The sequence below is a fragment of the Balaenoptera physalus genome, assembly GCF_965194825.1.
Source record: "Balaenoptera physalus genome assembly, chromosome: X".
Taxonomy (NCBI): Eukaryota; Metazoa; Chordata; class Mammalia; order Artiodactyla; family Balaenopteridae; genus Balaenoptera; species Balaenoptera physalus.
This window is the reverse complement of record NC_138903.1, coordinates 28,942,587-28,958,687: the sequence shown is the minus strand read 5'-3', so window position 1 is coordinate 28,958,687 and position 16,101 is coordinate 28,942,587. Positions and strand designations below refer to the sequence as shown.

Below are 16,101 nucleotides of genomic sequence, written 5' to 3'. Positions count from 1 at the left end.
GAACATTTAGTTGGTTTTCAAGTTTTGCTCCTGCAACAATATGACAATGTATAACTTTATGCTCATGTCATTTCTCACATTGCAAGTATCCCCATAGGTTGAGTTCCTAGCAGTAAAATGACTAGGTCAAAAGGGCATTTGTTATTTTAGTAAACAAGGCCAAATTGCTCTTCATAGAGCGCTCCCATCAGTAATATGAAGGAGTTTTTTCCCAGACACCTTTGCCAACTCGTTGTCATCAACCTTTTTGATCTTTGCTAAGCAAGAAAAAATGACATCTCATTGTCATTTTAATTTGCGTTCTTTTGAGTGAGGATGAACTTTTTTCAGAATCACAAAATGTTTCAGAGTCATTTGTAATTTCCTTTTCTGTGCACTGTTTGTTACATTCATTTCCAATTTTTTTCCCTATAGGTTATTGGTCTTTTTCTTATTAAGACAAATACAGTTTACAACTTGAAGTAAAAAAAAAAAAAAAACATGTTTCTTTAACAAGGATTTTAATGAATGTTCCTTATGACAAATAGATTCTAGTCTAGAGGTTAGAACCTGAAAATATTAAAACAAACCTTTGAATTGCATAGGAATGGGTCTTTGCCCTTTTTGGCAAACAATCCTGGACAGAATCTCAACGTGATGACAAATTATAGAGTAAGTGCAGATTTAATTTTCTCAAAAAATTTGGAACCGGTGTGTAAATATTTGCCTTCTCTGTGTATCAGTCTAACTATACGTAATGGCTATGACAGGGTTTGTCTTTTTAAAGCACTTGTGTCGACTGCCTCCCATTCTTTCAAAATATTTCATTAACCGAAGAAGGCTTGTAGGTTCTTCCTGCGTTGCATTTTCTAACCAAGTCTTAAATAACTATTTAGAAGCTTAAAATTTTATTCCCACACCTTATTTTTCCTCTAGAAAATAAAAACTGCACTTTTCCAATCTTCCAGATCACCCATCGTGGTTTGCCGTTTGACTTGCTGGTCTCATTAGTGTCCTGAGATGTAGTTCATCTAGATCAAGAGAGTCAATTCTGAGCAGCTGGGGACTTTCTAATCTCTTTACCCACCTTGGACACCAGTTCCCTCTCATTGCTGTTTGTTTTATTCTTTGCAGTCAGAATATCATCCCTCTTGACATACAGAAACAAACCCAATAGGAATTCAAGGGTTCCCACTTCTATTTTCCATTCACTAATATTATACCATCTCCTCCAAAAGCAGACCTATCCTTTCCTTGATCATTCTATTGGTCAAATATACCTTTAAAAGCCATTTAGTCACCCTCAACCATTTTTAAGCTTTGTTAAAATCATGCTTTTATTGCACTACAGTTTTAATTTTTTACTTACCAGTCTTCCATTCTCCGTTAAGAGCAAGTTTACATAATGATACATTGGAGTAGGTTATGTGAGAACATTTGAAACAGTGTTAGCATTAGTTTTTTAATTTCCCTCAAAAGAAAGCTCTTCCCTGCACACGGATACCATCCCTTTCTCAGTATGTGTGAAGGAGAAATATGGGAACACTTCTAATAGTTTTCAAACAACTTCTGTTTAAGTGAATGAGTGAACCACCTGGTTTACCAACTATATTGCCCAAGGGATGGCTTTGATTGGCAGACAGAATGCAGAGTGGAAACAATGGATGTTAAATGAGGAAGGTTTTGAACTTGCAAGTTACCACCTTTGGTGGCAGTGAGTGTTTGTAGAAAATAACAGGCTGGGTTTTCAGATACTTTCAGAAATGCTGTGCACTTGCCTTTTGCAGTACTCAAAAAGTACCATTCTTCTGATCATAGCTTTAAAAAAAATACAACCGTCTTTCTTGCTTCTCTGTCTCAAAAAAGCTATATCGGACTTCCCTGGTGGCGCAATGGTTAAGAATCCTCCTGCCAGTGCAGGGGACACGGGTTCGAACCCTGGTCCGGGAAGATCCCACATGCCATGGAGCAACTAAGCCCGTGCGCCACAATTATTGAGCCTACGCTCTAGAGCCCACGAGCCACACCTACTGAGCCCGTGTGCTGCAACTACAGAAGCCCACGTGCCTAGAGCCCGTGCTCTGCAACAAGAGAAGCCACCGCAATGAGAAGCCCGCGCACCACAACAAAGAGTAGCCCCCGCTCGCTGCAACTAGAGAAAGCCCGCGCGCAGCAACGAAGACCCAATGCAGCCAAAAATAAATAAATGAATATTTTTTTTAAAAAAAGCTATATCCATGAAGGTGTTTATTCATAAAGCTGTATCACTGAAAGATAAATGTTATATCCATAAGTATAGAAATGAATTAAAATTCTAGGCTTAACACCCATTCCCAATTCTAGTATACACCATGTAGAGCCATGTTTCTCAAACTTTAATGTAGGCGGAGTAACCTGAGAATCTTTGTCAGATGCAGTTCCTTGGTGATACTGATGCCACTGGTCTGGGAACTACACTTTGAGAAACATCATGATGGATTCTTAAGTAAGCACATAGTCATAAATATAATAAATATGCAGGAGGAGACGTATAGATATGTCTTGGGGGTCAGATACTGACTCACACAGATGCAACTTCTTTATTTATTCCTCACTGACCTGCATAAGCTTCCCCCATGTTGTGTAGTGAGAAAAAAGGATCTCACTCTGAAACAAATTTACCAGTCTCTTTATATGAGTTGGTATCACTTGGATAAATCACCAGTCTTTCAGATTCCTTTACCCTCCCCCTGCTCCTCTCTAAGATGACACGTGGATTGACAGGTGAGAGAAAATTACATGGCATACATGACCTACAGTCCTCAATGCCGGTCTCTGTACTCTCCTTGACCCTCCGGTCTCTGTACCAGTGCCCCTTGTATGCCTGGTGAGTGTGTCTACCCTACTGACTTCATGGCTGGAAACTTGTATTTTCATCAGGAAATGCCACGCTCTGCTTATTTAACTCTATTGGTTGCTAAAGGAATCCTTAAATCTGTGAGTTACCACAGAAGAATACTTAAAATTCTAAATACGTAATTATGACACCTCTAAAAGCAAGTATGACTATCGTTATGGGTAAGGATGACTGCCGAGAAGTTACAGCAACGTAAAGCCACTCATTATACTTTTTTGAGGGGGGAGGGTGTGGACTTGGTGTTTACAGATAGAATATTGTATCACGTGCTGTGGGGGAAAACAAAAGCAAGAGAAGCTATGGCCATAATCTTTGTGAGTTTATTTTAAAAGGGGAGGAAAAAGACAAATACACAGAAAAATCTAACGATCTAATTAGTGTTAAATCTAATTTAACACTAACGAGAACACTTTAAGAAATACTTATTTTAAGTAAAGCTATTTTACTGTTCATTTGCCATCTCATAAACTTATACCAATTTAAACTTCCACTCATATTTAAGAGTTTAAAAAGCTACTGAAATGATTGATGGAAATTAATTTAAAGATGAATACCTCTAATGAAATTCTATAGCATTCTAAAAATAGTGCTTTAAGGAATGCCATGGCAATATTTCCTCTTGAATATACAGTTCTGTATCCTGAGATTTCACTTATTATATTAATTTCTGTGTCATTGAGAATAGGTGTAAATTATAAATCTAATTAACAAATACAATTCTAGGTTGTATATTAAAAGTACTCCTTTTATCTAAGAGACAAAATTAGCTGATGTTACTACATTCTTTAGTCAGTTATACATGACTTAGCAATCACCTTCATATTCCAAATACTTCCAAATTACCACCTATCTGCTGTTCTCCTTTTCATGTATTTCTCTCATTCTTCCTGGCTATCCTTCAAGAAGTAGCATTATTATAACTAGACATATTCATTTACATGTTGGAAAAGAAATACGTGTATATATTATGTATGGAGTTACACATATTATGGAGGATACCAAATACTTCAATATATATCTGATACACATATTTTGAAAAAGAAACACCTTAGTTGTAAATTAACTACTTAAATTATCACCCAGTGTAAATGCATTTAATTTGCTCTGTAGTTTCAAAACAATATATATTAGAAACTGAGAGTTTGCATGCCCAATACTTCTGGTGCCGCAGCTTCCAATTTCTGAATACTTCATTGCTTCCTCTGGAAATAATGAATATTTAGCAGTTACTCATCATAAGAAGGCACAATGTGTATAGTTAATAAAAGCAGCCATAATTATTTAACTTGGACTATTTTAATAATAGTTTTAATTTTAAGATTAAAAACCTCAAGATGCATTTATAATAATAACTGATTATATAACATGCTAGTCATTCAAATGAAATTGATTTTCTTGAAATTAATAATTCTCTCAAGCGTTCAAAAGGCAAAATATGGAAGCACTCACAAGAAAGTATAGGATATAACTAAAATTCTACTTATTGACCCATGAAATTACAAAGCCATGTGTGCATACTTTTAATTTTCAGGACTTTCTGAGAGAACTTTTGTGAATAGCAGGTAGAGAAAATATGGATAGATAAGCATCTCTGTCTTTTACATTATTTGTAGTAGATGATAAGAAACACAAAATTAATAATTCATGGTAACATTGATTACAATATATCATCTAGTATTAGCATAGTAATAGGTATTAGTGATTTATATAATTGGAGAGATAACACAAATACAAAATTAGGCACACATACATATACATTCCTATGCTTCACTCAAAACTAAACAAATGTTATCTGAGATTATATCATGCGTATGACATTATAGCTGAAGTCAGATTTATTAGAGACAGCATTATTCTTTTATTGTCTTTAATATCTTCAATGAGTCAGTTATGAATAGAAACATTAAGTTTAACTTATGACTAAGTTAAATAGAATTTTGGACACCATATAAAATAAGAACAATGATTTAAAGTGCCTTTAGGATAGAGAAGTAATCTGTTAAAAAGTATTTCTGATTTGAATAGGAACAAAACAATCAATAGGGTTATGAGATTCCATATGAGTAATCATTAGGTTGTTTCCAATTTTTCACTAATGTGAGCAGTGCTGAAAGAACATTCTTTGTAGGTCTCCTCATAAACCAGGTGACAATACCTAGAAGTAGGACTGCTGGCTCATCAGAATATTCATATCTTTATTATATATCGTAAATTGCTTTCCACAGCAACAGGAAATGGTATGAATGTATTACATTAATTTGCATATTGGTGGTTGAACAGTTTTTCATGTTTCTTGGCCATTCAGATTTTTCTATCCATGAGTTGACTCTTCACATTCTTGGCCCAATTTTCTATTAGATTGTTTGGTTTCTCTTACAGATGATATGAGTTCTCTGTATATTCTGGATTCTAGAAGTTATATGAATCTAAAATACAGGTCCATAGTTCCTTACCCAAAACCTTATCATTGACCTTACAGGAGACCAATGAAATATGCTCACCTTGCTGGAATGGTAGAAATCATAGAAAGTTGCAAGAGTATAAAAACTAAGTACGGCAGAGTAGTTGAAGACCTAGGACCCAAGATGAAAGCTAACATGTTGTGTGAACCAAAGAAGGGGCTTCAGTCCATCATGTGTTATTTTCCTTCTTTTCAGAAACCTTCATGTTTGCTTTGTTTTCTATACATGTTTAAGGAAAAGCTATTTAGAAGAGAAATCTCAGATGTTTTTGTTGCTGTTTTTTTTAAATACAAGCTTAATTCAGCAACTCATTTGATTCTTTGAGTTTACAAGTTATTGAAGAATTTAGAAAGAGTTGTTTTATATAATGACTATCATTTTGGTACAACACTTAACAGTAAAAACAAAGCATCTTTAATTTTTTTTGAAGTGTATGTCAATCATGAAGTCAGAATTGAATTGCTCTTTGCTTTCAATGAAAATTTCCCTAACTGCTGTTTTATATTTTAAAAAGAAACTTCTAGTGTTTAATAATACTTACTTTTTTAAGGACTGTGTCCATTTACCATATGGATGATAATTTAGGGTTGTGCCATATCGGTTAGAAATAATGCAAATACCATTAGCCAAGGTGAATGTACAAAGCAAGAAAAAGATGATGCAGAGACCTGGAAAAATTACTTTGTTATATATGTCTCTCTATTCTGAAGAATCCACTGTGTTCCTTAATCCCTTTGGGTTATTTAAAGCAATGTTTTTAGGAACAATTCAGCTGGAAGGGAAACATGCGATTATGTTTAGAGTTCATCAGAACCTCATTCAAATGTGGTTTAAGAGTCATAGTGTGCATAGTAGTGCATCTGAAAAAAAATACGTAAACATCTGGCGTTGCAAACAGTGCTCCATACAAGAAAAAGGAAAAAGGAAAGAAAGGTGTTCATATGAAATCATACTATTTCATGTATACTGGAAATGTAGGCCATGAGTAGATAGACATTCTTTCATTTGTTCATTCACACATTCAATAATTCAGTGGTTCTCAATTAGTGGTGATTTATTCTCCAGGGGAATTCATCCATGTCTGAAGATATTTTTGGTTGGCACATCCGGGGAAGGAGGAAGTGCCACTGGCATCTTGTGAATAGTAACCAAGGGTGCTGTAAAATATCCCACAATACACCGGGCAGCTGCCTGCAACAAATAATTACCCAAACCAAAATGTCAGTAGTGCTGAGGTTGAGAAACCCTGATTTAAACTAAAATTACACATTAATCAAAACTACTTTATTCTGGTTCTAAACCCTGTGATTCATCAAATAAAATCTTGTATATTTGTATCATACTTAAATTAGTATAACCTATAGTATAGTAAATAAGTATGCAGGATATGCATCAGACAGACCAGGGTTCAAATCTCACATCCACCATTTGTTAGCTTGTGCCTTAAGCAAGTTTCTTAACCTCTCATGACTGTAGTTTTCTAATCTGAAAAGTGACAATAATGTCTGCTGAAAGGCACTGCAGTGGAGATTGAATGAGATTACTTAAAATGATTAATGTTAAGTGCATAGCAGAGTGTTTGTACTTAGTAAGTTCTCAATAAATGGTAGCAGTTAGTATTACCTTTGCATATACTAGATCATTTGATCCTGACCTACTATGAATATCCTGCTCACATACCATATTTTATTGTTTCTAAGACACCATTGATTAGAATATGCATCATTATTTTATCTGTCACTAAGAAAAAAGTGCTGCCAATTAGACTATGGCATACCATCATTTGTAAAATGTATCCCAATTCAGAGCAGTATATTTGTGGAAATAAAATGTGGGTCTTAGAAATGATTCTTGTCAAGCCCATCAGCGAGTCTTCTTATGTGCAACTGAACAAGGCTACCATTAACCACTTGCAGCTTTAAATTCACTTAGAAGGCTACAGGAACAGAAGCACAGCTTCCCAGGAAGGCGGGATCAGGCATCTCTCTTCAGTGGGCTTAGAATACACAGCAGTTTGTACAACATTCACCGAGCCATCCAAGAGCTACTCTCTTTGCAGCACCTGCACACTCTCAGATGATAGTTCAGGTAAAAAGAAAGCAGACTCACACAGTGGTGCCGGGTCAACCCTGGCCTAGAAGCTTCATGGGTCCCAGGAGCTAATGTCTTATAACATAGAGTTTCCAAGATCCTTGAAAGGTACATGCTCAATTACAAGAGATACTGCACTCAGGGGATCCCCAAAACTATGACTTTCCCTTACACATTTGTAGTTCAAATGTAGAACTCCTAAGCCAGGTGTAATTTACCAGTCTTTTTTTTCTTTTTTTTTTTTTTTGCAGAAGCAATGCTGCCTACTAACACATTTGACATTCCAATTTTATCAGGTTTCCAGGGAAAATACAGCTAGAAAGTTCTTTGAAGGTCAAAGTCTGATGCAGAGGGGAAAAAGTTGTTTTTAACTCTTTATCCACAATAATCTCTCTCACTTTCATCCATTTTGTAATTAAAGATACTGAAATTAGAGAATTTAAGTAACTTGCCCCAGCTCAGGAATTAATAAGCCTAGAACTCACATGTTCTTATCCCTAGTCTGATTACTTCCAAGAACACTGTAATACATCAAAGCAGGAGTCAGCAAACTATAGTCCAAGGGCCAAATTCAGTCCACTCTGTGTTTTTGTAAATAGTTATTGAAACACAGCCACGCTCATTTGTTTACGTATTGTCTGTGGTTGCTTTTACATGATAGTGCCAGACTCCAGGTATGACAGGAACCGTATGACCCACAACGCCTAAAATATTTGTTGAGCCCTCTCTAAAGTATAACTATAAATTGTTTGGCTATGTCTATGTGTCTATATAAGGATGTAAAAGGCAAAATGTCGCTTGTGTTTTATCTTTAAAAATATAATTTTTCTGTGTACCTGAAGGTTTTTAGAGTCACAAATGCCAATCCTAACCATTTCTCTAGATCTGCCGTTGGCTAACTTTTTCTGCAAATGGCCAAATAGCAAAGGTTTTAGAATATGTTTTAGGATTTATGGGCCATGTGGTCTTTATTGCAATTTGTCAATTCATGCCAGGGTTGGAATTTAGATAACCAGGCTGAAGAGCCCACACTCTTCACCACTAAGGACTTAGGAACATAGTAAAACCTGGAGAGCACCAGTTTCAATGAATGAGACTGCTTCAAGCAGTGTCCTGTGTTGCTATTAAACCAGATCAGAGATTTAGTCCTCATTTAAGAACTGTATGTATAAAGATTTTTGGAGTAAGTACATTGGGTTTCAGCAAGCAAGTACTTCCCTCCAACCAATGTAGATTTAACAAACCCTCTCGGGAGTCTGCTCATAATTACTGTCTATTCTCTGCATTCTTTCAGTCTAATCTTAACACAGCAGCCAGAATGATCTGTTAAAAAATAAGTCAGATCATATCACTCCTCTGCTGAAAACCCTCCTATGCTTCCTAATATCACTCAGAATAACAGCCCAAGTCCTCACATAATTGCCCTGCAGGACCTACCCTCCCCCATCTCTCTGGCTTGCTTCCTGCTACCCTCCCCTTGCTCGGTAGACTCCTCTTACACTGGCTTCCTTATACTTGTATTGATCATGCCGGACACACACCTACCGCAGGGCCTTTGCACTTGCTGTTTCCCTTGCATGGATTGTTCTTCCCTGAAATACTACTTGATTCATTCCCTCACTTCCTCCTAATGTTTACTCAAATGTCACCTTCTCAGTGAGGCTTTTCCCCTGGAGGCACTTTCTCAAATGTCCGCCTCCCATGTTCCCTTAGCTCACACATACACCTCCTATCCCCACTTGATGCTTTGTTTGTTTTGTTTTGTTTTTTTCACTTTAGACTTTTCATCCTTGGATGTGCTGTAATTTATATTTTATCGTCCATGGTTCCCATTAGAATGTAAACTTCACAAGAACAGAAAAATTTTGTCTGTTTTATTGACTCATATATCCAGTATCAAAATAGTATTTAGAACATAATAGGTGCTCTTATATTCAGTATATATTTACTGAATGAATTGATCAGTATGCTGGGGAGGGTTGGGTAAGATTTTGTTTGCCAAAGGCATTCTACTGCCAAAAGGACTTTGAAACCCCATCTTTATGAATGGATGGCTTCTACAAGTGGCTTCTGGATATCAGTCTCATTACCTGATGATCACACCTATGTCCACTCTTTGGTTGGCCTTGAATATTCCGAGTGTGTACCTTAATAGATTCTATCTTCTAGACTTCAAAACACTTGCCACTTTAAAAATCAATATGGCATTATATTTTGTATATTTGGACAGATTATTTTTGAAATCCATAAATCTCTAAATCAGAAGAAAACCTCCCTTTGATGGGCTGCCCTTGATTAGCTCAGAATGGAAAGAAAGAACCTGTCATTCTTTGTCAATCAGCTTGGCACGTACTTGACAGGCTGCAGTTACAGTGAAGGAGAGCCGTGTTGCTGTGGTCTAGCAAACCTAATTGTAGATAAATAAAAGAATAGTCACCCAGCATGAGGGAAAAGAGAAAGAAACTCAGCTGCACAATGTTGTGTTTTTCCATCCATCAGCCTTCATTTGTCAGAGTCTGCCTGACAATCTAAGCCAGAGAAGTCAGGCTCTAACACAATATTGATTACGTTTCATTTTTCGTTTCTTGCCACCCTTTTTAGCAAACAGTTTGTATATGGAATGAGAGACAGTGCAGTCAATATATGTGACTAGAGCCCATTTATTTTAAAGGCTTACTTTGTTTTTTCTTCCCAGAAAGCCATATATTTGTTTGCTTGTTTCACTATAACATTGTAATTGTCAGCTCTTGCTGCAGTAACAAATGACCCCCAAATCCCAGTGACTTGCAAGAACAAACATTGATCACTCATTCATGTGTCTGCAGATCAGCGGCAGCTTTACTCTACACTATGGGTCAAGTTCAGATTTTCTAATCCTAGCTGTGGATCTGCTCCAAATGTCTTCTCATTCCAGAACCCAGGCTGAAAGAGCAGCTTCTTTATGATACATTATTCTCTCATGGTGGAAGGCAGGAACTAGAGGTACTAGTGAATCCTGAATTGCCTTTAAAAACCTAGCTCAGAGCTGTCATGCAGTCATGTCTGCCCACAGTCCATTGATCCAAGTGAGGCATGTGGTAAAGCCCAAAGTCAATGGGGAAGAGAGTGTATTCACCCACCCTTTTTATGTTGTGATATATATATATTTTTATGTATATATACACATATATATACATACATATTGATATATTCTAAGGTTAGCAATAAGTAAAATGATAGAAATATAAATAAATTTAAAATAATAAAGGAAAACAAGGCAAAATGTATCTCTCCTATATTATCCTTAGCAGCACCAAATTTCTAGTTTAAAAAAAAAGTGTGCAATCAGTTTAATATTGAATTAGAAATACAGTAGTCAATGAATAAATTCTTAGAGAATGTAAGTGTACATTAATTTGCATATGAATTGCTACTTTCATCCTCAGAGGGGTTGTTCAGTCTTTTTTTTACCACTAACCATTGCTTAGCTGCTCGTCAGACCAACACCACCAGCAATATTAGTAATGCTGTCTAATAAATAAGACTGAAGGTGCTTAGAGAGTTACTCCATTTTGAAAACCTATCAAGGCTGGGTTTTTTAAAAGTACACTGCAGTATTCTCCTAGTATTAATGAAGGGTTATTCCTATTACCTATTTAATAAAAATTAAATACTTAAAATTATGCATGAGATTTTAGTGAACTGTCAATACTATGTTGAAAAAAAAAAAACTCTAGTTACATCATAAGGGTCTTAACTCCTGGTGTGCAATCTTACATTACAGGCGATATATTAAGAATAAGGCAGAGGGAAAAACTTAAATGGAAATGTTCTGTTATTAGAAGTGAGATTTTTTTGGTTGAAATCCCATGAAGACTTTCTTGTCTGAATGTTCTTTGAAGTTGAACACTTTCTACTTACAAAAAACTGGCCACTATAATTAGCTGTGTTTCCATTTTAGTGGTGACCTCCTTCACCTTATCTTAAATCATATAAAGATGTGAGGCCATTTGTGAGATAAAAGATTTACTCAAACCAATTCTCTGACCTGGATATCATCAGTTTGGCAATTGTAAAGCCACAAAGAGACACCCTTGGAGCTTTTTAAAAGCTATGTAAGAATTTATTTTCCGGTGGGAAGAGACAGGATTTTCTCTCATTTACACACTGGAAGGATACTATACTATAGAATGTATTGGAGTTAAAGAAGAGGAAAAAAATTAACATGATAGTGAGAGATGTGGCTGCCAGTTTTAGCATGTGCATACACACACACACATACACGCTATACTCAACAAAGGAGGGATAAAGTGGAGGTTTAGTGATACACACTTCCTGGTAATAATATCAACTCTGCCATTTGCAAGCTACATGACCTTGGACAGTTGACTTACTCTCCCTCAGTTTTAGCATCTGCAAAATTAGATAATACCCTTTCTTTTTTTATAAATTTATTTATTTTTGGCTGTGTTGGGTCTTCGTTGCTGTGCGTGGGCTTTCTCTAGTTGCAGCGAGCGGGGGCTACTCTTCGGTGTGGTGCGCGAGCTTCTCATTGCAGTGGCTTCTCGTTGTGGAGCACGGGCTCTAGGCACGCGGGCTTCAGTAGTTGTGGCACGTGGGCTCTAGAGCGCAGGCTCAGTAGTTGTGGCACACGGGCTTAGTTGCTCCGCGGCATGTGGGATCTTTCCAGACCAGGGATGGAACCCGTGTCTCCTGCATTGGCAGGTGGATTCTTAACCGCTGCGCCACCAAGGAAGTCCCAGACAATACCCTTTTTTGTAGGAGTGTAAGTATGAGGAAAAAATGTATGAAACATACAGTGTTTTGACACATGGTAAAGTTTTAGCAACTCTGGTTTGTTAATATTATTATAGTGACATAATCACTATAGCAGTCACTATAGCAGTTTGTTGATATTTTCAGCACAGCTAATGATTTCAGCAGCTTTTTCTTATCTTTGCATAGTCATGTGATTTGGCTGGGCTTTTTTGTTTGTTTGCTTGCTTTTCAATTTTTCCATGTCAAGTTTTAATTGCATGGAGGGATATCAAAATTTTTAAATTTGTCTCACACATAACTTCCATTTTTTTCATGGTGATGATCAGCTTCTCATAGTGTATTTTTTCACACTAACTTAAGAAAACTATACTAAGGGACATGTTAAGGGAATTTAATTGTATTTACTACAGTTGACCCTTTAAAGCAATAAAATTCAACCCTCAATAAGTGACCTATCTTTTAACTAATAAATTCACACTACAAGTAAATGTAGTGAGGTAAATTGTAGAAATTTATCTTCAAAATGGTCTTTCTAAAGTAGTTTATCAAAGGTGCATATCATTAGATATCTAGTTCTCCAAAAAATTGCGAAGGGAAAGTACCCACAAAGAATTAAGAGCTGAATGTGATTTCTCTCACCCATTGCTCTATTTCTGTTAGACCAGGTGTAAATCTTATCCAGGTACTTAAACTCTCCATTATTTCCTTAAAGGACGAAGAGATGGCAATAGTGTTGATGAAAGGACATGCTACTAGGAAACATTTCTATAAACGGAAGTGATGTGACTTTGCAATGCTCATTCATCAGAGGACTAAATCTAGGGCAAATTCAGTGGCCTGAAGAGGGAATATTTTACTTTCTGCAGGTGCAAAACATAGACATTTCACATGGCATGCCACCTTTTCCACAGTCCATCTAATAAGCACCACCTTAGAACTTGGAGCTCTAAGTAATATCGGGGCTGCTCTCATGTCAGCCTTGCCGCTGTTTCTGTTCATTTGCCAGTGAAACTTTCATGAATTAAAATTTGTGTGTTTATTTCCTGAGGGACTTCCTTGTCATACCAAATGCAGTCTTTTAATCCTGGTTATTTGCCAGTGCCTTCTCAATAGTGGCATCGATTCTTTGTGATCTTTGGAACTATTTATTTGCGATTGAAGACTAGGGGCAGGGAGAGAAGGGTGTTCGTGCTCGTCATTTGCTGCATACCTGAAACAGTGGTAAAATTATAGATTATTTGTGCTCATTTTCTGAAGGTATAGAATTTACACTGGGTGTGCTTATAAATCATTTTTAAAGGAAGAAGGAATTACCCAACCCTCACAAAGTACACTCCGATTTTGAACTTGTTACAATTTTGCAACTTTTTTAAAAAAAATCACGTTCAGAACTTTTTATCATAAAGAGTGAATTGATACTTACAATTTTAGGTTTGTTTCTTCCAGAATTATTGTCTCTAAAGGTGATGTGTGTGTGTGTGTGTGTGTGTTGCACACGTACCCATTTAGCACATGGAGTTAGTCTTCATGTTATGGACCCTTTTAGCCAAACTGCCTACCTCCCATTGCTATTTATTATAAGAACTGAAGAAATAATGCTTCTCAAGAGCATGTGATGAGGACTCACAAGTTACAGGGCATCCTACTGTGCCATGTAAGGTTGCAGTAATTTGGGTTCAGAGGACACCCTGCTCAGATGAGCTGAGAGGGGACAGGTACAAACACAGTGGATAAAGGAAGCAGTGGCATGAAGACACGTACACATGGCAGTGCTGGGAGGCTACAGGGTAGGAGAGGGAGGAAGAGGGATATGTGTTAATCAGGAGTTGCTCTCTGGGGAAGATTGCCCAGGCCCTGACTGACGCCTGACATTGATTAATCGATACTCCATCCTGGTGTTTAACAAGTGTTACATCCAAAAAGTCTTCTGTAATATTTAACTTCACTTCCTTCAGCTTCAATTTATGCACGTTTCTTTTGTCCTCTCTTCAGGAGAGCTAGACAGCACCCAGTAGCAAAGCACTTTATGTTCATATATCTGAAGGGGATGTTTTTTTCTTGTGTTGTGTTTTGTTTCATTTTTTGGTCATACGGTCATGCTTCAATCTTCTCCAGACTAAGGGAAGACGCATTTTTAAAGATAATTTAATCATTCCTCAAAAAGCCTATTTAATTTGACTGCTTAATAATTAATAAGCCTTGATACTGTGCTTTAAGTGTTTACTTTTTGGAAAGAAAGTTAATAATTTTGACAATGATGTGGAAAGATTTATTTGGTTTCTATTTCAAAACAAAATTTTGGAACCAGAGTCCCGAGAAGAATCCTGTTAAAATAAGAGGTTTGTGGAGTAAAATGGACATTAGGATTACTGAGATTATTGAAGCTAACAATAATATTTATCCACATTAATCATATTCATAGGTCATACTCCTCACTATTGCATTCTACTTTTTGGAAAAATATAAAGTGTCTCTGTTTCTATATAATAGTGTTATGACATAAGAAGATTAGGGATAAATTTTTTAAACTTTGGTGTGTTTCACAAAGACCTCCGTTTCTTTTCTCTGCACTGAAAACTACTTTGTGCCCCTATGTGCTGTGCAGAAATTGACCTGCAATACATGTGGAGTCTCCAAGGGTATATTTAAATTTAGTAATTTTATTGCTAACTGTGAAGTTAATCTGCACTGTATGTGCTCTTTTCCCCAGGAAACTGAAGTAGCAGTTCAAGCTAAACAGCCGGATGTGGAAGGGATTTTGTCTAAAGGGCAGCATTTGTACAAGGAAAAACCAGCCACTCAGCCCGTGAAGGTAATGAAGCAACCTCTAGCAATGTCCATTACCTCGTAATGGGTTATGCTTCCCCTGTTGTACATTTGCCATTGACATGGTCTATTTATTATCGATGAAATAACTTGTAAAGAAATATTGGCCATCCTGCAATAGCAGAGGCAGAGCTATCTTTTTGATCAACATATCCTATTTATGTATTGTGATCTTAAGGCTATTAACGAGTCATTGCATTAAAGGACTCATTTCTGTCCTGGTGCGCTGCCATCAATACAAAAAATAGTCCCACCTTCAAGGTAGATTAAATTCTTTGAGGCTCTGTTGCTTTGCTTGCCAGCCTTGATGCTTTTCATGTCGTTTGGCTTAATTCAAATCAAGCTACTGCATCATACTGTCTGTCTCCAGCAGCTGTAAAGAATCACAATATGGTCCATGACCTTTCTTTTCTCTGTTGCTCTTTCTTATGAAAGAGGAAAATCGGCATTCGGGCTTCAGTACTTTATTGGGTCAAGAATTTTTAGTGGAATGTCATGTAATTGCTTCTCTCTTCAGTAAAAAGCTGGCCAGGGAGAAAGCTTTCTACTTCTTTCCTTTCCCCATGTGCATTTTGAAGTCTAGGACACATTTATTCACAGGGCTATTACATGAGGAGAGAAACGGAAGACCAGTTCAGTTTTCAGAAAATAGCTAATCAATGGCTTCCACTTGCTAATGAGAGTCCAGTGATAAATAGACGTTAGGTATAGGTCACCTTATTTTCTGTACCTGACCAAAATTATAATGGCTCCCATTATGATGAAGGTTCCTAAGAGCCTGTAATGGTGGCTGTTTATTGATCAGTCCTGGTTTCTCTAGCTACTGTTGCAGGCTGAGATTTAGTGGGCCTCACCCTCATGTTTAAAACTGCTCTAAAACAGTGCAGGTCAATAACCTCATTATACAGAACTAGTTTGTCCTTGCAAATAACATTACCATGACTTACACTGTGTCGCTTCATTTCTAGAAGCTTGTTTGTTTTCCTTACAGTTTACAAGAGGCTTTTTCTTAGGTAAATTTAAAGTTTTAGCCTGAACGCAATGTCCAAACACCAGGTGGCGAAAGGCACAGATTTCCTCTGTAGGTAT

At 36.8% G+C, this 16,101-nt stretch overlaps 1 protein-coding gene across 5 annotated transcripts in view; it reads left to right on the top strand.

Moving 5' to 3' along the window:
• DMD (dystrophin) overlaps positions 1-16,101 on the top strand; it is a 2,259,822-nt gene that overhangs the window by 1,721,829 nt on the left and 521,892 nt on the right. For all 5 annotated transcript variants that reach the window (XM_082446317.1, XM_082446321.1, XM_082446320.1 and 2 more), the window contains one exon: positions 14,897-14,998. In XM_082446317.1, the coding sequence (XP_082302443.1) occupies positions 14,897-14,998 (102 nt within the window). The remainder of the gene's footprint in view (positions 1-14,896; positions 14,999-16,101) is intronic.